We start from the raw sequence: 22,132 nt of genomic DNA on the forward strand, positions 1-22,132 counted from the left end.
TGGGACAGACCCTGCCCGCACCCAGATCTCTCCTCGTTGACTCTTCTGGGGCTGTGAGGGAGCCATGTAGTAGCACTATCCTTGGCTCCCTGCTCTCTCTTGCCAAGCAAGACCCATTCCCCGGGTGGCTGGACCCCTCCCTGGAGCCTCGGCGTCAGCCCTTAGGTGAGTGGAGAGGACAGTTAACACGTCACCACAACATGGAAGCATAGCTCCTAGTCCTGGGGTGATTGCATTGCTATAAGAGCAGTAGGAAAAGTCTCCACCCATGGGAGATGTGGGATCAGATGCCCCGAGCTCCATTTTCACACATCATACTAGCTGTGTGACTCTGGGCCAGTTGCTGAACCTCTATGTGCCTCCGTTTCTGCATTTATAAGATGAGGGTTAGTAGGAGCCTTCAAGGCCATGCCGCAAGCCAAGTGCCAGGTTAGTTGATATTACTCTTTCCTGGAGCAGGGGCAGAGTGTCGGAGTCTGAGGGGGTGAGAGTGTTCGGGTCCAGGAGCTGAGTGCTTTGTTGGAGATTCCTGGGTCTCGAGCTGTTGGGCTCTACAGCTGGACACTGGTGGAGAACCCCTGTGCCAGCTCTGCCCCCACCTGTTGGATGTGAGCCCCCCAGGATGGTCTGAGAGGTGGGCTGCAGTGTGAGTGGCCCCAGTGTGAGAGGTGGCAGGCTGCGGGGTTTAGGGAAAAAATCTGGGGTCTCGGAGCCAAGAGACTGGATCTCTGCTTTTGATGGGCTCTGTGACCTCTGGTGAGTCACCCCACCTCTGTTGACGCAGTGTAGTGGTGGCGGTCTGTTAAGCAAGGGGACTGGATTAGGCTAGAGGTACCCTGAGACTAACCCTCCTGGCAAACATGTTCGCTTGGACCTTCAGAGTTTTTTTGTTTTTCAGCCAACACTTTCAAATTTGTATTTTTACAATCTTCTAAACATATTTTATATAAAATATGGGGTTGGGGTTCTGTGGCAGATCAAAAGATGTGGAGAAGTTGGCTTGTGTTGCTGCAGGCTATAGCGGGAACCAAGGAGTGGGTGTCACCCTCGCCGGGTCCTCATGACCCCTTGCCCGCTCCCCTCATTGAACTTCTGTGTGACCCCCAAAGGCTCTTACTGTGACCCCTGGGCAGCTGAGCTTGAAGGCCTTTCCAGCTCTAAAATGCTCTCTTTCCTGAGGCAGGGGGAGAGTGACCTTCAGATGCTGTAACCAGTGGTGACAAAGGAAAGGCTTGATGCCATGGTAGGAGAGGGGTGGACATCAGTAAGAATGTTTGGATGGACAAGAGTCAAAGGATAGGAAGCTTGAATTGGACGGGATGGGGTCTTGGCCTGGGAAACTCATGGCATCACAGAAGGAGTTGGAAGGGACATTGGAGGCCATCAGCCTGGTGATTCTACAGGTAAGGAAACTGAGGCCCAGGGAGGGGCCTGCCAGGCTCAGGCTGTAAGGCCATTAGCTCATTCCTGCCCACACTCACCCTTCCCTCTGCCTTGGCTCCACCCTCCTCCAGGCCCAGGGCCAGCACCAGAGTCCACAGTCCTGACTCTGTTTCTTCAGCTGGCTGCTGAGCAGGGGTCTGGAGGGAGGACCAGAGGGAGGTCTTAGCATGCCGGAGGAGGGCAGGAGTGGCGGGGATGGCACAGGGTTGGGGCTGGGTTCTGAGGCTTCTGGGATGCCAGCGCAGAGCCCCGGCCAAGCCCCCCACTGTGTCTGCTATATGTGAGACAAGGGTCTGGGCACAGTGTGGGGATCCCAAGATGAATGAAGCCATCTGGGCCTGCGGAGAGTCTGCAGCCGGCTGGAGCTCTGCAGTGGGGCGCTGGCAGCAGGCAGAGCTAGCTGCAGATAGGGTGGCACTGAACATGTGGGCAAAGGTGAACAGGTAGGTCTGCCCGAGGCCCTTTCGAGGGGAAGAGAAGGAAGGTTTGGGAAGCGGGCAGTGAATGCTTACAGTAGGAAAATATGTTAGGACCCATTGACTAATTGCTTGAGCGATTGAGTCATTCTTTAACCGTGTCTGGTGCCTGCTGTGTGCCAGGCTCTGGGGATATAAAACACAGGACACATCCTTGCCCATGTTTGGGTGGGAGTGGAGACACCAGGCTGTGAAGGAGAAATAAAGGCTGACAAGCCTGAAACAGGGTCATTACACACAGTTAGAGACACCTCCGTCAGCAGAGTTTAACATTCAACAGGGAGAATGGTGGTTAATTAGCAGGAAGGACTTCCTGATCATGAGAGATTAATATTCAGGAGAGACCCCGCAGGCTTGGTGAAGAGGAATGGGGGCATTCTGGAGGGAGGGCGCCTCCAAGGGTACCCCCAGCACTAGGGTCCCCACTTCCATTCTCAGTCCTAGCTGAGTCCAAGCAGGGCCTCCTTGGACTGTGTGGGAGGCCAGACAAGTTGGTGTCGCTGTGACTTGGTCTTTGGTCTGATTTTCCAGCATTTCTGGGAAGCTCCAAGGTGATTTCTGAGAACTCCAGAGAAAGCTGACGGGAGGCGTCTTCAGTGACGCCAGCAAGTGAAAGGGCTGTGGGAGCAGGCAGGGGGAGCTGGGAACGAGTGGGCATGGGGATGTCAGGGGTTAGCTGGCTGAGCCCCTGAACTTGTCAGGACAAGGGCAGCCTGGCAGAGCTGGTGCTAATGGGTGGGGAGAGGCTCCCTCCTGAAGACCACGCCCCCTTACCTCCCTGGTGCTCCAGCCAGGGGAGACCAGAGGGTTTGCAGGGGTGTCTGTCTATGGACGTCCCCAGCCATGACTGCTGGACCAACCTCATGTGGAACACTGGTTCATTTCAGTGTTGGCTAAAATGTCAGTGAAGCCCCAGCAGGCTTGGGGTAGGAGGTACAGAGGGGGATTGTGATCCTGGCAGGGGAGGAGGCTAGAGGGAGGATCTTTCCCAGCCCCAGAGCTCCGGGGGACTTGGGGAAGCATGGAGAGGGGACCCTGACTACTTTACCAGAACAGACTCTTCACTCAGCACCTGCTTTAGGAAGGACCAGAAATTGACACGTCACTTCAGTGTCCTCCCCTGACTTCTTAGAACCACCAAACCATAGATGGGTAGTCTCTGGTGCAGTGGACAACCTTTGTAGCTGAATACGGCAGTCTTTTTTCAGATGAAAAGTCTGTTTCCCCTTCATTCTGGGGTTTCCCAGGTAGATGTTTTGAGTGGTCCCTGGGCTGGGAGTCAGCATAAGTGGCTGGGCAGGTCTCTGTGAAGGGGGAGGCCGGTTGTAGTTGCATGGTATATGGTGCTGATGGAGAGCAGCATGGTGTGGACTTGGGTGAGTGGCGGGGGAGGCAGGGGATCTGTAACCCTCTGTACTTGTGGCCGTGGGGCATGAATAGCACAGTGTGCATAGGAGCCCGGGGAAGAAGACTTTTCTTGCTAAGTGACTCAGTCTAGGAACGAGGTCTCTGAGTGCCTACTCTGGGCGGGCTCCTGTGTGCTGACGTGAGTTGGACTGTGTCCGTGTGTGTGTGTGTGTGTGTGTGTGTGTGTGTGTGTGTGTGTGGCTGAGCCCTCCCTCCCTCTCCTGGACAGCTCCAAAGAGCAGAGCGAGTGATTCACTGGCCCCCACCCACCCTCAGTTGGTTCAGCCAAGGCCAGAGCTCAAAGAGGAAGGGTGTTTTTGGAGGGGAACGTGGTGGTTCTAGACAATGAGGGCCTGGGGCGGGCTTTGCTGGATTCCCTCTTAATGCTCCCTGGGAATACTTCTGGGCTCTGACCCAGCCTCCTTCCCATCCTCTAGACCCCCATGATTGCCCCTGGGCAGAGGTGGGGGTGAGAGGAGGGGAGGGCTGGTGAGCAGGGGACACTGTGGGGAAGAAAAAGGCCTGTGGAATGGTGGGAGGGGAGGACTGGGCCCAGGAGGGGGAGAGGGGAGGAGTAGGAGGAAGTGGGGAAATGCAAACCAAATGTTGGCCCCGGGTACAGTCAAGAAAAACACACTCTCGCGGGAGCCTGGAGCGGGGCTCCTTTTCAGAAGGGCAGGAAGGGCTGGGACAGATGTTTGGAGGAAAGAAAGAAAGAAGAAGGGAAAAAAAAAGAAATAGGAAAAAAATTGGAATGAAATTCACAGCCTTGGGGCAGGGCCATTCTTCCCCAGTCTGGGCCCGATTTCTTCTGTGTTAAGGCCTGTCCTGGGCTCTAAGCTTGGTGCGTGGGCACCAGGGTCTGTCCCAGTCGTGTGTGTGCAAATGTGTGTGTGTTCTGAGGCCAGGAGGCAGGCATGGGTACTCGGAGAGGGGGAGGGGCCAAGGCGCCCTGGGTGTGCAGACTGTGTGGGCCTGGGGCTGCCTGTTCATCCATCAGTGGTCCAGAGGCTTCTAGGAGTGAAGGCCCCCGAGTGGGTTTGCTGGGGGCAGGGGTCTGCATTGAGGAGGAAGGGCTCCAGGCCTGCCAGCACCAGATCAGAAGACAGAGGAGCCTTGGTGGCACACAGGGGTTGTGTGTCCAGGGGCGGGGGCGCAGCTGGGGGAGCCCTGCCTCGGGTAGCTGTCTCTTTTTCCTGTCCCCTTTACACCCCCTGCAAAGCAGAGCTCCCGACCCTCAAGGCCACCGGTGGAGCCCCGGAGGAGGGAGGAGAGAGGAGGCTGGGGCGAGGGGGTGGAGTGGGGAGAGGAGGAGGAGGAGGGGTGGAGTGGGGAGAGGAGGAGGAGGGAGGGTGAGCTGGAGGCAGCGGGGCGAGAGGCCGGGCGCCGGAGCAGCAGCGGACTCTGAGACCTTCTGCCAGCGCCGAGGGGACTTTAGCTTTAGGGGCTCTTTGCAGGCCCTGGGCGTGCCCGAGGGACTGGACCCGGTGAAGATGACGTGGATCTGTCTGTCCTGCATGCTCTGGGTAGGTCTGGCTGTTTTAGCTGGGACGTTACTCTTCCTCAAGCCCCCGGCCCGCCACTGAACCCCGCCACCTTATCCTTTCGCTAAGAGCCTGGGGTGGGGGTGTCAGTCTTAAAGGAGGGGCCTTTCCGTCTCTGACCTACAGAAGGACAGACTGGCTTGAGCAACCCTCAGCCCAAAGACTTTCCCCACCAACAGGGCCCAGACCCAGGGTCTCGGGTCAGTACATCCCCTGCCCCACCCCCGCCCCCCAATTGAGTCCCAGAGCTGTAAGTGGAAGGAAGCTATTGAGAACTTTGCTTCTTTTTGGAGCATTTCCCCCCCCCCCCACCGCATCCCACGATGGGGTGAAAATTCTTCACCCTCCTTCAGTTGCTGAGCCCAAGAGCTTGAGGAGGAGGCAGCAGTGGGAGCAGAGAAGAGTAGCCCCAGATATGAAGTCTGGAAGAGCTGGGCTGGGAGAGAATTCTCAGATTCCATCTCTTTATTCCTTCTACACCCAATTTCAGCTTCCACCCCCTGCCATCCCTTCCTCCACAGCCCTCCCCTGCTACCAAGACCTCCCTGTCCCAGAGGAGGGAGCCACGGCCTGCTCTTCCCCCTTTCTCTCTTGGCCCCAGGTTCAGGAAGGTGGGTCTCAGATGGTGATGCCTGGGGGGCAGCAGAGAGGCCTGGGGGCCACGTGGTGAAGGGTAAAAGTCTTAAGGTCAGTTCTGGGCTAAGGCTCCTGGGAAAAGGGGGTTGGGAGAGGGCTGCCTACTGCAGGAGGGCTGGGGGTCAGTGGGGGAGAGGACTCCTTCCTCAGAGGGGCTCTGGTAGGGCTGTCTTGGCCAGGCAAAGGCATACATGGGGTCAGGAGGGCGAGGAAGTCATCCCTGGCTAAGGTTACTGTTGGGCTCTGAGAGAGTGATGGCTGGTTTGGGGGAGGGGGCTTCAGGTCTGCGATCCAGATGTGGCCTTTCCTGTCCCTTTCCTTGTTCTGGCCAGTCCTCAGGAGGGCCCTCTTGGCCCAGGCAAGCCCAGGCTGGGGGCAGTTGTGGGAACACACACTGGGGCAGCCAGGTGTCCTCTGGGCAAAGAAGGGTAGGGGAGGGGGCCTAGAATGAAGAGGTTTGGGTGGCATGTTGGGCCAGGGTGCTGGGATGGGCCAGATTAATGGATTAAGAGTGACTGGGGAGTCCCGCACACAGGAGGCATTTGTGGTTTACTGGGCTGGTGTTGACATCTGTAAAATGGGAGCCTTGGCCAGGTTTGTCTCTGTGCTGAGGACAGAGGTGAGCAGGAGGGAGTTTTGCAGTAGAAAGGATGGCAGATAGACGTCCAGGGGTGACACGGAAGGGTGGCAGGTAGACGTCCAGGGGTGACACGGAAGGGTGGCAGATAGACATCCAGGGGTGACACGGAAGGGTGGCAAGTAGACGTCCAGGGGTGACACGGAAGGGTGGCAGGCAGACGTCCAGGGGTGACACGGAAGGGTGGCAGGCAGACGTCCAGGGGCGACACGGGAGGGTGGCAGGCAGACGTCCAGGGGCGACACGGAGGGTGGCAGGCAGACGTCCAGGGGTGACACGGAAGGGTGGCAGGCAGACGTCCAGGGGTGACACGGAAGGGTGGCAGGCAGACGTCCAGGGGTGACACGGAAGGGTGGCAGGTAGATGTCCAGGGGTGATGTGCTGCTGTGAATGGAGAGAGTGCTCTATAGACCCCTTCAGCTGAGCGGTCTTGGGAAAGCGCCTCAGCCCTGTGAGCCTCTGCTTTCCCATGGGTGAAATGAGGATTGCAGAGAGGTAGGGATGAGATTTTGTATCCAAGTACCCAGGGCAGTGCCTGGCAGGTAGAGTGCCCTATGGGTGTTATACCCTCCCTGAGAGTAGGAGGAAGAGTCTGGGCACTAAGGCAGGTGTGGGTGCCGCCTCCTTGAGTGTCTTTATTTTTCTTTCTTTTCCTTCTTCTTCTTCTTTTTTTAAAATTGAGATGGAGTCTTGCTCTGTTACCCAGGCTGGAGTGCACTGGCAGGATCTCGGCTCACTGTAACCTCCACCTCTCAGATTTAAGCAATTCTCCTACCTCAGCCTCCTGAGTACGTGGGACTACAGGTGTGTGCCACCATGCCCAGCTAACTTGTGAATTTTCAGTAGAGATGGGGTTTCATCTCTACAAATACTAGCATTAAACTAGCATAGTTTTAACAAGCTCTAGGAATGAAAATCACTTTATTAGCCAAGGAGCAGAGCTATTTATTATGCATAACTTGATTTTCTCATCAACTGCTCCCATTTGCTATTACGTATTCAAGTTGGCCAGACTAGTCTCAAAGTCCTGACCTCAAGTGATCTGCCCATCTCAGCCTCCCAAAGTGCTGGGATTATAGGCATGAGCCACTGCACCCGGCCTTGAGTGTCTTTAAGACTAGAATAGCCTGTGCGTCTCCCTGGCTCCTTTTCCTCTCCTCTCCTAGTCTCTGTCCTGGCTTGGCTGGCTGTGATGCCCATGGTCACGGTGGGCCAGAGTCTGGGGAAGTAGGGACTGGAAAGACAGGACTAGGCTCAAACCCTATCTCCATATTTACTGGATGGGCAGCCTTGGTAAAGCAGTTCCCTTCATGAGCCTCAGTTTCCTGATCTGCAAAGTGGGGAGAATAATATACTCCTTGTATGGCTGGGGTGGGGAAAGAGAAGATAGATGTCAAAAGATCAGGTATGTAGGCATACAGTAGGTGCTCAGCAAATGCTGGCCCCTTTCCCACTCCACAGTCTCCAGCCTGGTTCTTGGGATCCTCTGTATCCCAGATCTGATGCTGGGGGAGGATCTCCCTGGGAAGGGTGTCATGGGGCAGGGCTGTGTCCTTGGACTGTGTCTCCTGACTGCCCAGGGACTATGACCAGCTACTCTGAGGCCAGGAACTGGCTGGGTCTGTGGCCTCAGGGAAGATAACGGAGGCAGAAGCTGTAAGAGAGAGGTCTTGTGCCTAGAGTGAGTGCTTGTGTCTATCGATTCACATGTTCCTGTATGGGGAAAGCTGCAATTGTGTCATCCAAGAAGTAATATATCTGTAGTGCATAGTTTTAACAAGCTCTAAGAATAAAAATCACTTTATTAGCCAAGGAGCAGAGCTATTTATTATGAATAACTGGATTTTCTCATCAAGTGCTCTGATTTGCTATACATATTCCAGTACCATTTATTTAGAAAATAATTGCATGCCTAGCAATTGAGGCTTTTTGGTGTTGTATTGGCGGAGTTAGAGGTGCAGGTCCTTCCTTCCAGAGGGTTCTCGCTCTGTCCCCAGGAACTGGGAAGGGCTCAGGGTGAGGCTGAAACAGCCACCAGGCGGGGGCTGGGGTTCAAGCGCAGCCTTGGTCCTGCTCTGAGAAAGCTTAGTGGTCTCAAGCTGTTCACGCAGCTTTTCTGGACCTCTCCAAAACTTGGATACTATTCTCTAAGGCCACATCCAGCTGCAGACAGTGATGTGTTTTGTTTCCTGGAGTTGGTGTCCTGCCCGGGGCTAAGCACACATTCTCGACAGAGGGTCCTCATGAGCCCTGGATCCCTTGTGAGCAATTCCTGCCATGCGGACCCCAATCTGACTCTTTGGTCCTGAACTTGCTCTCCCTAGTTCGGTTGACCTGTAAGGGTCTCCTAACTGTGGGTTTGGGAGGTAGGCTGGGCTGCGTGAGATTCATCAGGGTCTGAAATAAGACTCTCCTTTTCAAAGTTTTTCAAAGTGATGTGAGAGGTACAAAATTGGGGAGCAGCACTGCACTTTATTCCTGCAGTGTTGAATGGAAGTGGAGCATGCTGGCTGAGTGCAGTGTCTGGGCTGGATCCTGGGCTGGTCACTCGGCATCTGTGTGACGGTAGGCAAACAGCTTCACGTCTCTGTGCTCTGGTTTTCCCGCCTACCTATAGGGTTGATCTGTTTTGGATGAGCTAATGCACACATGCATTTAGAGAAGTGTCTCTCCGATATAAGAGCTCAATAAATGTTAGTGCTTCTTGTAGGATGGCACATTGTCAAGGCCACCCAGCAAGTCAGAATCGAGGCTCGAACCCCATCTGCTGCATCCTCTGCCAGGGTTCTCCATTCTGGGAATGCTTTGGGGCAGGGAATTTGGGGTCTGTGTGAATCGAGCCCTAAGAATGACATGTGAGCCCTAAGTCAGCGAAGAGGACCATGGCGAGCAGCCGAGGGACAGGGCACGGTGTTGGGGAGGTCATGTGATGAAGGAGCATCCCGTCATTTGGCTTTCTAACCACGCCCCCCCGCCCTCCGCCGCCAAGCACCTTTCCATCCTTTTCACAGATTATTATGGAGGGCCTGCTCTCTTCAAGCTGCTTGCACATATCGGGCACACGATTGAAAGCAGGGTGGGTGTTACCAAGAGGGAAACACTGGGTGATGTAAGGGGGGACCTAACCTGGACTTGGGTGAGAAGGTGTCAGGAAAGACTCCTTGGGAGGTGAATTTTAAACTAGAGATGAATCTGACCAGGCACAGTAGTCACACCTGTGATCCCAGCACTTTGGGAGGCTGAGGCAGGAGGATCGCCTGAGCCTAGAAGTTTGAGGCCAGTCTGGGCAACATTGTCAGTCCATGTCTCTAGTAAAAATAAAAAAGTTAGCTAGGCATGGTGGTGTGCACTGGTAGTCCCAGCTACTTGGAGGCTGAGGTGGAACGATCACTTGAGCCCGGGAGGTCAAGGCTGCAGCGAGCTTTGATTGTACCACTGCACTCCAGCCTGGGCAACAGAGCAAGGCCCTGTCTGAAAGTAAAATAAAATAAAATAGAATAATGAAGATGAATTGGAGAATTCAGAAATCCAAGTGCAGGAAGTGAAAACAATTGAGGTTGGATAAGACAAAGAGAAATGAACCAGTAGATGATCTTTCAGAGAGGGGACCAGCCACTGATGATATAGCTGTTAGGGTTCCCCAGGGTTGTCACAGACAGGCAGCTGTCGGCAGACGTGGCCGAGCTGGTGGTTAGTGCAGTAGGTAGGTGCTTGGGACCCTGCCTTGGACAGGCATGGATTTGAATCTCTGTTCCAGCCCGGCCTAGGTGAGGAAGTCGCTCAGGGACATGCAGGTAGGGCCGTGGGTAAGTTCCTCAACCCAACATAGGGTGTCATTGTGAGAATTAAATGAGGAAATCCATGCCAATCCCTCACCAGGGTGCCTGGCCCCACTAATGTGGCCTCAGACTAGCCCCATCTCTGAGCCCTTCCAAGCCAGGACACGATTTTGCTTGATGCAGAAAATGGGCTTGATGCTCAGAAATGTGGGCAACCTGCATTAAGAAGGATCAGAGAGAGAGAGAGAGAGAGAGAGAGGGAGACAGACGGATGCCGATGGAGAGAACTAATTTCTTTTTCTTTTGTTTTTCGTTTTTTCTTTTTTTCCATTTTTCTCTGAGGAGAGAGAACTCATTTCACTCGGGAAACTGAGTCAGGAGCTAAAGGCTTTTGGGCAGTGGCCTGGGAAGCACTGGAGAAATGTTGCTGTCTGCCCTCCTTGGTTCCCAGTGCTTGGAGACCAGGATCATCTTCTCAGCCAGAAGATGACAGCACCGGGTCACCTGCTGTCTTGCCTGGTGACAAGGGTGGCCCCACATTCTCTCTCTTCTGAGGGCAGGTCCGTGGAAATGGGGTATAATTTCACTACAGGAAACAGGCCAGGCAGTAGCTTCACCCTATGTGATTCTTCAGACTTGTGCTGGACACAGAAGACACGGAGCTGATGTGTGCGCTGACATGTCTGCCTGGTGGGTAGTCTGATGCCCACAGAAGACAACACGAATCACTGTTCACCACTGCTGAGGCCTCACCATGCGCCGTGATCTCATTTCATCCTCACAATGGACTATGGGAGGTGACTGTCATTAGTCCATTTAACAGATTAGTTGAGTGAGGCAGAGCAAGTTAAGCACCTTGCCCAGCTAACACGTGCAGGGGCCGTTAGACTGCAGCAAGTACTGTGGTGAGGCTCAAAGAAAGAGCGGCTGGGAAAAGCAGGGGACACCGAGGTAATAATATTCCTCCCCAGAATCTTAGCCTGTGCTGATGCACGAGAAAATGATCAAAACCCAAATTGAGGGGCATTCTGCAAAACAAGTGTCGTGAAACCTTTAAAAATGTCAGTATCAGAAAAGCAAAATGAGAGATAGATAAGGTGTCTCGGTTAAGGGGTGAGAGACCCAGCCACTAAAGGCAGTTCAGGATCCTGATTATGTCCTGAATCCAAAATAAGAACGAAAACAAAGCGCCGCTCTCGTGGATGTTCTTGGGGCAGTAGAATTTCTGAATTAGACAATAGGATTGTATTGATGAATTTCTGAGTGTGATCATAGGGGAAGGGCACATGTGCGTTCATCTTTTCCGAAGCTTTTGCACTTTTCAAAATAAAATGAGGGGATAGAGGGTGGGGAAATGGATTCTGACACGGGTCCAGGGGTATCTGGGAAGAACCCAACTGAGGGGATGAGGTTTGAATCAGGCCCTCGAAGATGCCTAGAAGCTGGACAGGCAAAGAGGGGAGGAAGGGCATTCTGGGCAGAGGTTCAGAGGTGCAGGGGGTGGCGGGCAGGTAGGGAGCGTGGAACAGTCTGAGTGGACACAGGGCAGGGAGCTGGGAAGTGGATCTTGGGGATTGGGACTGGGAGCATGGACTGGGTAGGAACCAATACTTCTCCTCCTGCTGGCTCCAGGGAGGGCAGGGTTTATCCCGGACACCTGGGAAGTCATGGCAGCATTTGGGGTGAGTGGAGGTGCCAGACACTACAGAGCTATAGTTGTGATCCTGAGAGGCTGTGTAGGTGCTTTGGGTGGGAGCAGCCTAATGTCAGGGCCCAGGAGACTGCTGCAACAGCCCTGGGCAGAAGTGCCAAGGCCTCGTCCAGGGCAGAGGCAGTAGGGTTACAAAGCACAGGAGGATGAGTGTTTAGGTGGCAAAATCCACAGGATCTGGCAACTGCCGAGATGGGGGCGGGGCTGCAGGGAGGAGTTGAGCATGACTCAGAGCTTTCCACCCGGGGCCACCAACAACATGGTCAGGCCAAGAGCATGGCTAGGGCCTGGGGGTCGGGGGCTTGTGTGTGTGAGATGGTGAAACGGGGTTGGAGGAATCTGGAATTTCAGGTGCCCATGGGACTCCCAGAAGCCAGCTTGCAGCTGCACTGGGGATGTGAGCCTTCCCCACAGACACGACGGCTGGATATCCACCAGACCTCCCAGCCTAAGGGTGAGGGGGCACGGGGCAGTGGATGGCCAGGAGGCTGAGCGAGGTGATGGGAGTTGTCTCCCAGGTCTGCCCTAGGCCTGTGTGTGGTGGCCCCCTTCCCTGGCTTACAGACTCCAGCCTTCTCCCTACATCATCCAGGGCTTTCTGGCCACAGGAAGGCTCATGGGAAGCAGCGCTGAGGCAGTTTCATAGGAGGAGCTCAGGAGCTGGGCACCCCGGGGTCTATAGCCCCCTTTCATCACCACCCAACCCGCACTGCTGCTCTGCCCCCACGGGGCAGGGAGGAACCAACAAACAGCCTTCCCCACCCCAGGGCCAAGGACTCTCGCCAAGGCTGTCCAAGCCAGATGTGCCACACCCCTCTGGCTGGGCGGCCCAGGCAGGAAGGCTGGGCTGCATGGAGGGAGGGAAGGGAGAGGAAGCCCGGAGGGTCACGAAAGCCCTCTGATGCTGGGTGGGCTTGTCGCAGGGCGGGGGCTAGAGCTCTGGGCTTGGAGGGAGGAGAAGGACTTACAGGCTGGACCCCTTCCCCTTTTCTGGGCTCGAGCTCTTGAGAGAGGTCTGGGGAAGGGACGGAGGGAACCAGGCAGCTCCCTGCAATGGCTGTGTCTCCTTCTGCTCCTGAGTTTCCCCAGGTAGGTTCCTTTGGAGCCAGCAAAGGAAGGGCCCGGGTGTGCTCCGTGAGGCTGTCTGCCACTTGTCAGGAAAAATAATGATCATTGTCATAACAAGACATTGCCCTTGAGCAGCACTTCGGACTTTATGGGGCTTGTTTACATCCTCTGCCTGTACCTGCAGAACAACCAGCGGGGAAGGCTGGGTGGGTACTGGGCGCCCGGCTTTTCCTCTTAGCCCATATTTTAGCATCTGCTTGTTGAGAAGTTTCTTTTTCCCACTGGGTCCCCGATGGGGGACAGGTCTTTTTGCTTGCAGTGCCTGCCCACTGGTTTTGGTTTGCCTTCTGAGCTTCACAGATGATGTCTGGTCCCTACTTACATGACTGTTCCTTCAGATATGTGAGGATAGGAGGCTCTCCGACCCTAGACTTTCTCCTCTAGCATCCCGGGACATCAAACCTATGGGATGACTCTTAACAAGATCACCTCAGTGCCCCTGTTTTACAGTGGTATTAGGCGGATGCCAGCAGAGCCTGGGGCCACTTGGCTGGAGGTGGCAGAGCTAGTCCCTCGCTCCCACCAGCGTTTCACAGCCTCTCCTTGGAGGGGTATGTCTCCTCATTCATTCCACTCTGAATCATCTGCAAGTCCCACCCCCATCACTTTCAGTCCCTTTACCCCAAAGGGACTGTTGTGTCATTTCCCCCCTCTCTCTACACTCAGACTGTCTGGTCCAAACTCCTCATTTTCATTTGGGGACTGTGAAGCTCCGGAGGGGTCACTGATATTCTCAAGGCCACATCTAGAAGGCAGGTCTCCAGACTCCTCTCCTAGTGCTCGCTTAGCCAGAGCCAGGACTCAGTAGGGCTGAGGGTCAGGAGTGCGCTGGGGCATCCCCTGGGGCTGCTCCGAGAGGCCTGAGCAAGGGCAGAGATGAACCTGAAGCCCTGTCCCTGCCCTCCAGGCCCCAGCAAGGAGAGATCTCCTGGGGCTGGGCCCACAGGGCAGGCAAAACTGGGACCCCTGGGAGAAGCTCGTCTGGAAGGCTACACGTGCCGCCCATGGGGTCATTGGGCTGCAAGGACTCTCTTCTGGGAGACTCTGCTGCCCCAACTGTGCTTTGGGAAGAAGGCTTGCATCCCTAGGCTTTGGGGAAAGGCCTGGTTATGCAGCTTGGGGAGGGAAGTTTGCTGGGTAAGCTGCAGTGGGCAGCTTTGCTTGACTTAATGTGGTGGGCCAAGAGTCGGACTGGTAGAGCTGGCTTGAGAGTTTCCTGTCTGCCTTCCCTAGAAGCACTTAAACTGAACCCCAGGTCCCTTCTCTGCACCTCCCCCGGGCCCAGTCCTGGACTGCCGCAGTTCACACTGACCAGGGCCCCTCCCTGGAATGTTTGTGGCAGAGATATAAGGGAAGGCCCCCGAGTCCAGGCCCGAGACGGAAACCAGGGGAGGTGAGACAGGTGAATGGAAGGGACTTACCTGCCCCTACTCGTGGGATGGGGGCCACAGAATGAGGCCCAGAGATGGGTAGTAGCCTGCCCCACCCTCATCCCAGTCCCAGCCGAAGCTCCTAGAACCCAGCTCTCAGGAATATCAGAACCCAGGACGTGGCTGGTTGATCTACCCTGCAGAGGCCTTCCTGACCACAAGGGGGCACTGCTGGGCTCTGGCTCCCCACCCTGCACTGTCCCCACTTCTAGCCTGGGCTTTTGTCTCTGGATTTTTCTTTTTTTTTTTCTTTCTTTCTTTTTTTTTTTTTTGAGACGGAGTCTTGCTCTGTCGCCAGGCTGGAGTGTAGTGGCGCAATCTTGACTCGTTGCAACCTCTGCCTCCTGGGTTCAAGTGATTCTTCTGCCTCAGCCTCCAGAGTAGCTGGGACCACAGGCGCGTGCCACCACGCCTGGCTAAGTTTTGTATTTTTAGTAGAGATGGGGTTTCACCATGTTGACCAGGATGGTCTCGATATCTTGACTTCGTGATCCACCCACCTCGGCCTCCCAAAGTGCTGGGATTACAGGCGTGAGCCATCGTGCCTGGCCTTGTCTCTGCATTTCTAACCAACTTCAGAAAGGTTGAAAATACAGTGCAAAGAACATTTGCCCCCTCTAGAACTCTGAGAGTAAGTTGCTGACATGATGCCCCACCACCCTTAAATACTTTCCTGATTTTTCTACAAGGACTCTCTTACCTGACTATCAAAATCAGGAAACTGACATGGATACTTTACTACCAACCATTCGAGACCCAGGGAAGTCCCGCCAGTTGTCCCAGTGACGTCCTCATAGGCATCAGCAGAACTTGGTTCCGAAGCGGCCGTTACCTTTGGTTGCCAGGTCTTTTTGCTGTCTTCGATCTGGAAAGCTCCTCAGCTGTTCCTTGATTTTTCACGACCTTGTCACTTCTGCAGATTCCAAGACATTTAATTTGTGGGCTGTCCCTTAGTTTGGGTTGGCCTGGTGTTTCTTCATGATTAGAGTCAGATTGAGGCTTTCTGGCAGGGATACCATGGAAGCGGTGTCTGTGCTCAGTGCACCCCTGCTTGGAGCTTGGCCTCGTCACCCCATTACCATCGGAGGGATGATAACTTCGATCACTTGATTAAAGTGGAGGAAGCCAGGAAAAGTTACTTTCTTCCTCTGTAATTTCTAAGTATGATGTGGGGAGGTGCTTGGAGATGTAAATATCTTGTGCCTTATCAAACTTTCAGTTCATTCAGTTACAGTCATGAGTTGTAACTGACTAAACTTAACCGTGGGGACACATTCTGAGAGATGCGTTGTTAGGGGATTTTAACATTGTGCAAACACCGTAGGGAGTACTTATGTATACCCAGATGGTGCAGACTACTGCACACCTGTGCTACTGGATGGTATAGCCTGTAGCTCCTGGGCTCAAACCCTGCACAGTATGTCACTGTACTGAATGCTGTAGGCTGAGAACCGTAACACATGATATTTGTATATCTAAGCATATCTAAATGTAGAAAAGGGACAGTAAAAATACAGTATCATAAGCTTGTGGGACCACTGTCATCATGTGGTGACGACTGCATTTCTGATTGTCAGCATGGACGCATTGAAGCCATTCCTATCATCATGTATTCTGATGCTCCGATCTTCCTGGATTTGGCCTTTGGGAGCTCCTGTCCTTCTGTCTCTCTTTGATCCCCTGACCCCCTTGTTAGTTTCTGTGTGTCTCTGTCTCATCTCTCTCATTCTCTCTGTTTGCCTTTATCTTGGTCTTTCTTCTCTGTCTCTCTGTTGCTCCTCTCTGTCCTGTCTGCCTCCTGTGCCCCTCTCTCTCCCCGTCCTTTTCTCTCTCTTTCTCTCTGCCCCTCTGTCTCTATGCTTTGCCTCTCTGGGTTTCTGCCTCTGACTCAGTCTCATTTTGTCTGCTTTTCTCTCTGTGTTTCTATGGCTTAATCTCTGTCACCCAGAACTCACCTCTGCAGTGTCTTCAGATAGGAGTCCTAGTTACGTGGGCTTGTGTGTGGGACACTGCCACTCTACCTCCTCTGAACTCACAGTTCCCCTCTCCAGCCCCTATCTCAGACCTGGGGGGCTCTGGAGCAGGTGCAAGGAAGGGAACAGGAAAGAGTGGACTTTCCTCCCACTGGCTACGCACACCGCAGGACTGGGATCGTGTCTCTGTGTGTGTGCACGTGTGTGTGTGGAGGGGTGTCAGAGAGGTCTGTGCTTGGGAGACGGGAGAGAGGGAGCTGCTGGTGTCCATGTCCTGCCCGCTCCTGCTGCAGCTGGGAAGGGAATCATGCTAGACCCCAGGGTGAGTGCCTGGGGCAGGGGATGCTTGTCCTGGGGAGTCCTCTGAATAGGGGCACTACCCCGACGGGGCCCGCAAGGTGGGCAGGGTCTGTGCAGGGCTTTGCATCTTAGAGCATCTTCCCAGATGTGGTTTCAAAGGACAGACTGCCAGAGCTCCAGGGGTGTGGTGCCATCCAAAGAGAGCAACTGAGGCCTGTGGTAGTGGTGAAGAGGGACTGACTCAGGGCTTTATGGTATGTCAGGCTCAGAGGGAGGCTTGGGCCACCACCCTGCTTCTCATGCATGAGGTGGTGGTTTAGAAAAGGATAGTTCACATCTCTGTATTTTCATAATGCAGAGAACTGAAAATAAAGATGGAAGAAGGCTTCCTGGCTGGGCCGGGGGATGGTGTAATGGGGAAAGAATGAGGAGAAATGGCATTGTGGGACCATGGTTTAGAGGAGCGAAGGCCCATCAGCAGTAGTGGATGAATAAACCTGCTGTGTCCACACAATGAAATGGCACACGGGAGGGACAAAGGAGGAGCTGTGCGGGATGCAGCCATCCGAGGGGACCTCAGATTCGTGGTGTGTGAAGGAGGCGAAATGCAAGACTACGCATTGCATAATTCCACCTCAAGGAAATTCAAAACTCTGGCATCATGACTCTGGTGATGGAAGCCACAGTGGCATGAACCTCGGGCGGGGAGACGCTGACTGGGAGGGGCCATGAGGGAGTCTTCCGGGATGTGGCTCTGTGGGGTGAATGTGTGGAACGTTGTATCGAGCAATACATTTAAAGTTAGTGCAGTCTGCTGTGTGTGAGCCATGCCTTCATGATAAATCAAAAGAAAGCCAAGGTGGGAAGCCATGTGGGGGCTGCAGGTCCCAGGAGCTGTGCTCTCCAGCTGCTGTCTGGACTCAGGCCACGGGCCCCACTTGAGTCTGGGATGAACGTCCTGTCACCCCCACACCTTTCTCTGTCCCTGGTCCCTCCTCCTTCCTCTGGGCCCTGAAGGGCTCTTGCCATCCTTTTCCCAGTCCCTGTCTACCTCTCTCCCAGGCCCCTAGACTCCTTCCCCAGGACCCCAGCCTTCTGCCCAGGACTGACCGTGTCTCTCCTCCCACAGCCAGAGGATCTGGAGGCCCCCAAGACGCACCACTTCAAGGTGAAGACCTTCAAGAAGGTGAAGCCCTGTGGGATCTGCCGCCAGGTCATCACTCATGAAGGCTGCACCTGCAAAGGTGAGTAGCTGGCTGGGCCATGGGGGAAGGGAGGGCCCAGCAGGAGAATGAGATGGCCGGGCCTGGGCCAGGCTGGGACTCTGCTGTGCACATATCCTTGGGGTCCCAACCTGATGCCTTGTTCTCGTCTGGTGGAGGATGCTGAGCTCACCAGATGAAAAGCATGTGGGTGGGTGTGGTGGGCATGGCAGGTGGTGGGAGGCATGGAAATGGCATGCAGCTTGTGTGAGGATGAATGGCATGAAAAAGGTATATGAATGTCATGTGAGTACCATGAAGAAGGTATACGAATGGCACGTGAATGGCATGTGGAAGATACATGATCAGTATGTGATGGCGTGTGGAGGTTCTGCTGAGGGTGTGTGGTTGGTGTGTGGATGATGTGTGATGAGGGTGTGTGGTTGGTGTGTGGTTGGTGTGTGGATGATGTGTGCTGAGGGTGTGTGGTTGGTGTGTGGATGGCGTGTGGATGATGTGTGCTTAGGGTGTGTGGTTGGTGTGTGGATGGCGTGTGGATGATGTGTGCTGAGGATGTGTGGTTGGTGTGTGGATGGTGTGTGGATGGTGTGTGGATGATGTGTGCTGAGGGTGTGTAACTGGTGTGTGGCTGGTGTGTGGATGGTGTGTGGATGATGTGTGCTGAGGGTGTGTAACTGGTGTGTGGCTGGTGTGTGGCTGGTGTGTGGATGATGTGTGCTGAGGGTGTGTGACTGGTGCATGGTTGGTGTGTGGATGTGTGCTGAGGGTGTGTGGCTGGCGTGTGGATGGTGTGCAGATGATGTGTGCTGAAGGTGTGTGAGTGGTGTGTGGATGATGTGTGCTGAGGGTGTGTGGATGGCATGTGGATGGTGTGTGGATGACGTGTGGTGAGGGTGTGTGACTGGTGTGTGGATGTTGTGTGCTGAGAGTGTGTGGCTGCGTGTGGATGGTGTGCAGATGATGTGTGCTGAAGGTGTGTGAGTGGTGTGTGGATGATGTGTGCTGAGGGTGTGTGGATGGCGTGTGGATGATGTGCGCTGAGAGTGTGTGGCTGGCATGTGGATGGTGTGCAGATGATGTGTGCTGAAGGTGTGTGAGTGGTGTGTGGATGATGTGTGCTGAGGGTGTGTGGATGGCGTGTGGATGATGTGTGCTGAGGGTGTGTGGATGGCATGTGGATGGCATGTGGATGGTGTGTGGATGACGTGTGGTGAGGGTGTGTGACTGGTGTGTGGATGATGTGTGCTGAGAGTGTGTGGCTGGCATGTGGATGGTGTGCAGATGATGTGTGCTGAGGGTGTGTGGTTGGTGTGTGGATGATATGTGCTAAGGGTGTGTGGATGGTGTGTGGATGATGTGTGCTGAATGTGTGTGGTTGGTGTGTGGATGGCGTGTGGATGATGTGTGCTGAGGGTGTGTGGATGATGTGTGCTGAGTGTGTGTGGTTGGTGTGTGGATGGCGTGTGGATGATGTGTGCTGAGGGTGTGTGGCTGGTGTGTGGTTGGTGTGTGGATGATGTGTGCTGAGAGTGAGGCTGGCATGTGGATGACATGTGCTGAGGGTGTGTGGTTGATGTGTGGATGGCATGTGGTCTGTATGTAGAAGCTGTGTGCAGGGTTTGTGGCAGGTGCATGGAGGAGGTCACGTGGTGACATGTTTTGCGGTGTGTGGATGGGATGTGGTTGGTTTGTGGAAGTCCTGTGGGTGGCATGTGCTTGACACTGGGATTTCTGCAAAGAAGGCACACCGCAGCCCTCTTCTGTGGCAGCTCAGAGGCCACTTTAAGAGGCCCCGAGTTAGACTCAGTGGAGGACCTGTTGGCTGCCAGGCTTTCAATCACTATTTTCATCAGCTCCCGGAATGGCCTGGGGCTTGAGTGTCACCGTTGCCTGAAAAGTTGGTGTTTTGTCCCAGATCACACAGTGAAATCAGCAGGAGGTCCCTACACCCAACATCATGGCTGACACCTTCACTCACCCCGTTGCCCCATCTGATGCCTCCCTCTCCTTCACCCCCCATCCCATCAACTGTAGGGCCTCCCAAGGCCCGCTGGAGTCCCCGAGCTTCTTGGCATCATCCTCTCCCAATTCCACTGCCATCATCTGTCCTGTGGGCAACTGACTCACCTTTACCTTCTCCTGTCTCCTGACCCATTCTCTGCAATCCACCCTCCACACCAGCTTTAAGTGGGACTTAAAAACATAAATCCAGTGATTTCAGCTCCTGGCTTAAAGCCTCTGGATTCCCTCACAATCCTTGAGACAGCACAGACCTCTTCCCCCAGCTGCCAGGCCTGGTGGGCTCAGCCTTTGCCCAGCTCTCTGCCCATGTTCCTCTGCTCCTGATTCCATGTTCAAACCACTGGCACCTCACATGGCTCCTCAGTATGTTGGGCATGCCAAATATGCCAAGCGGGCCATGTCCTTTTTGCCTGGAGCCTCTGCTCATGTGGCTTTTTCTACCTGACCTCTCTCTCTCGCCCCTCCCTCCATGTCAAAGGCCCCCCCAGGCTGGGAGGCTGGCCTCAAGCCCACTGAACAATTCTGAAAGCACTTACTGCATATCAAGCGCTCACATGCATGACCTCATCTGATGTTCACACCCCTCAAAAGGTGCTGGTGTCATCCTTGTTTTACAAAGGAGGAAACTGAGGCTGAGAGTGGTGACGTCTCTTGCCAAGGCACCCAGGAGTGAGGCCTGAGTGGGGTTTTCAGGATGTGTGCTCTCAGGGGAGGACGGTGTTTCAGCTAGGTGCTGGAGGTGAGTGGATGGCTGAAAGCATGTGTGTGTGTGTGTGTGTGTGTGTGTGTGTGTACGTGTGTGTGTGTGTGGAGGGCATTCCAAGCAAGGCCTGCTATGGGCACAGGGCAGAGGTTCATTCCAAACTGAAAGTTTGGAACCCCCAGCGTGAGTTTAGGGGGCCAACCGGGATGTTTGCAATACCAAAATCAGTCACGTGGTGTCACCCTCCTCCCAAGAGGTCTGGCTGGGACTTGCCGGCGGTTTAGGGTTGGAGCTGAGTGTGGGGGGGATGTCACAGAAGAATTGCTAGGGGTGAAGTTTTGCATGTTGTTTGTGTAACAGCCCCCGACCTGCCTTGCACTGTGAGAATGCATAAATTAGTCTCTGGCCTTTCGCCATAGTTCCCTCTTGCCCCAGTGTCTTCCCGTCATCCCAGGGACTCCCAATAGGGTGATAGGAGGCAGCCTGGAGGTGAGGGCAGAAGGAAGTCCTGCAAACATTCACTGCGTGACCCTGGGCAGGTCTCTGGCCCCAGAGAGTCTCCGGTGGTCCCCACATTCCACGGTTCTAGGTTTCCCAGCCGACCTGGCCTGAGGGCTTGGGTTGAGGAGAGGATTTGACCCCATGTAAACAGAAGACTCCCAGGGTGAGCAAGACATGGCCCCAGTTTCACTTAGATCTCAGCCTGGCCCTGCTGGTGTGGACTGGAGGGGATGGCAGGTGGCTAGACTGGTTTGGCAGCTCTGGCTGGGCTCCAGAGGGTGGGGAGTTGGTGGGAAGAAAGCCAGGGCTACTTGGTAGCAGGACCAGCAGGTATCAGGACTGGGCCAGAGGAGGATAGAGAGAAGGGAGGAAGACTCCTGGCTCCATAGGCCACGTGTGCAGGCTAAGTAAGGGGACTGGGGCCACTGGGTTCACTGGTGGGAGATGGAGGAGTGAAGCAACTGTCTGCGCTTTGGAGCCAGGAGCTCATGATGGCACGAAGTGGCTAGGTCCCCTCATTCATCCATTCACCCATCCATCCAGGGCCACCCGATGTGGTTCCCTGGCTGAGGGGGCACGTGTGGACCAAACTCCAGCTCGCGTCTGTTCGCTGAGCCCGACTCAATGGGTTTGCTCTGCTCTCAGCCTTCAAGTCTCGGCTACAGCATGGCAACTCTCTTGATTAATGGCTCGGGGGTGGTGGGTGGGTTGTGGTGGTGCATGGATGTCAAGGCCCTAGATTCCCAGTCTCCACGGGATTTGCAACATTGAAGAAACTTCTGCTGCAGGGAGGGGGCAGGGAGGAAGCTCTTTTAGCTCTAGAGACACTGGGGTGTTTGGCCCATCTTCCCCTGGCTGCCTGGACCTACGGCTTGAGCAGCTCTTCCGTTCCCCTCCCTCTTGCATTTCCCATTTGATGTCATATGGCCAAAGGCAGTAGGAAAGAGATGAAGGGAACCTGGGGTCTGGCCCTGGTTCTGGAAGACTCAGAGAAGAATAAGGCAGATAAGAAACTAAGGCGGGGGACGTGTGGGCGTCATAGATGAACAGACAAAGGGGTTCTGCCAGACCTGTGAGCTCCTGTGAACTCCTGCATATGAACCGTATCTTGAGTCTCTGGGGGGTTGCTGTGAGGAGCCTTGAGGTTCTGTGTGTGCCTGAAAGATGGGTCCTCATGCGAGGGATAAAGGCTCCATGTGAAAGATGCAGACACAGACAA

At 54.6% G+C, this 22,132-nt stretch overlaps 1 protein-coding gene across 4 annotated transcripts in view; it reads left to right on the forward strand.

Moving 5' to 3' along the window:
• Nucleotides 1-4,696: 4,696 nt before the first annotated feature.
• The window catches only part of TNS1 (tensin 1), a 205,944-nt gene continuing 188,508 nt past the window's right edge, over nt 4,697-22,132 (forward strand). The window contains exons 1-2 of one of the 4 annotated variants that reach the window (XM_012446022.3): nt 4,697-4,852; nt 17,594-17,708. In XM_012446022.3, the coding sequence (XP_012301445.2) occupies nt 4,820-4,852; nt 17,594-17,708 (148 nt within the window). In that variant the 5' untranslated portion in view covers nt 4,697-4,819. The remainder of the gene's footprint in view (nt 4,853-17,593; nt 17,709-22,132) is intronic. The other 3 variants (XM_012446027.3, XM_012446026.3, XM_012446028.3) reach the window with 3 other exon arrangements.

Source organism: Aotus nancymaae, unplaced genomic scaffold, assembly GCF_030222135.1.
Source record: "Aotus nancymaae isolate 86718 unplaced genomic scaffold, 86718_ANA_hifiasm-v0.15.2.pri h1tg000008l, whole genome shotgun sequence".
Taxonomy (NCBI): domain Eukaryota; kingdom Metazoa; phylum Chordata; class Mammalia; order Primates; family Aotidae; genus Aotus; species Aotus nancymaae.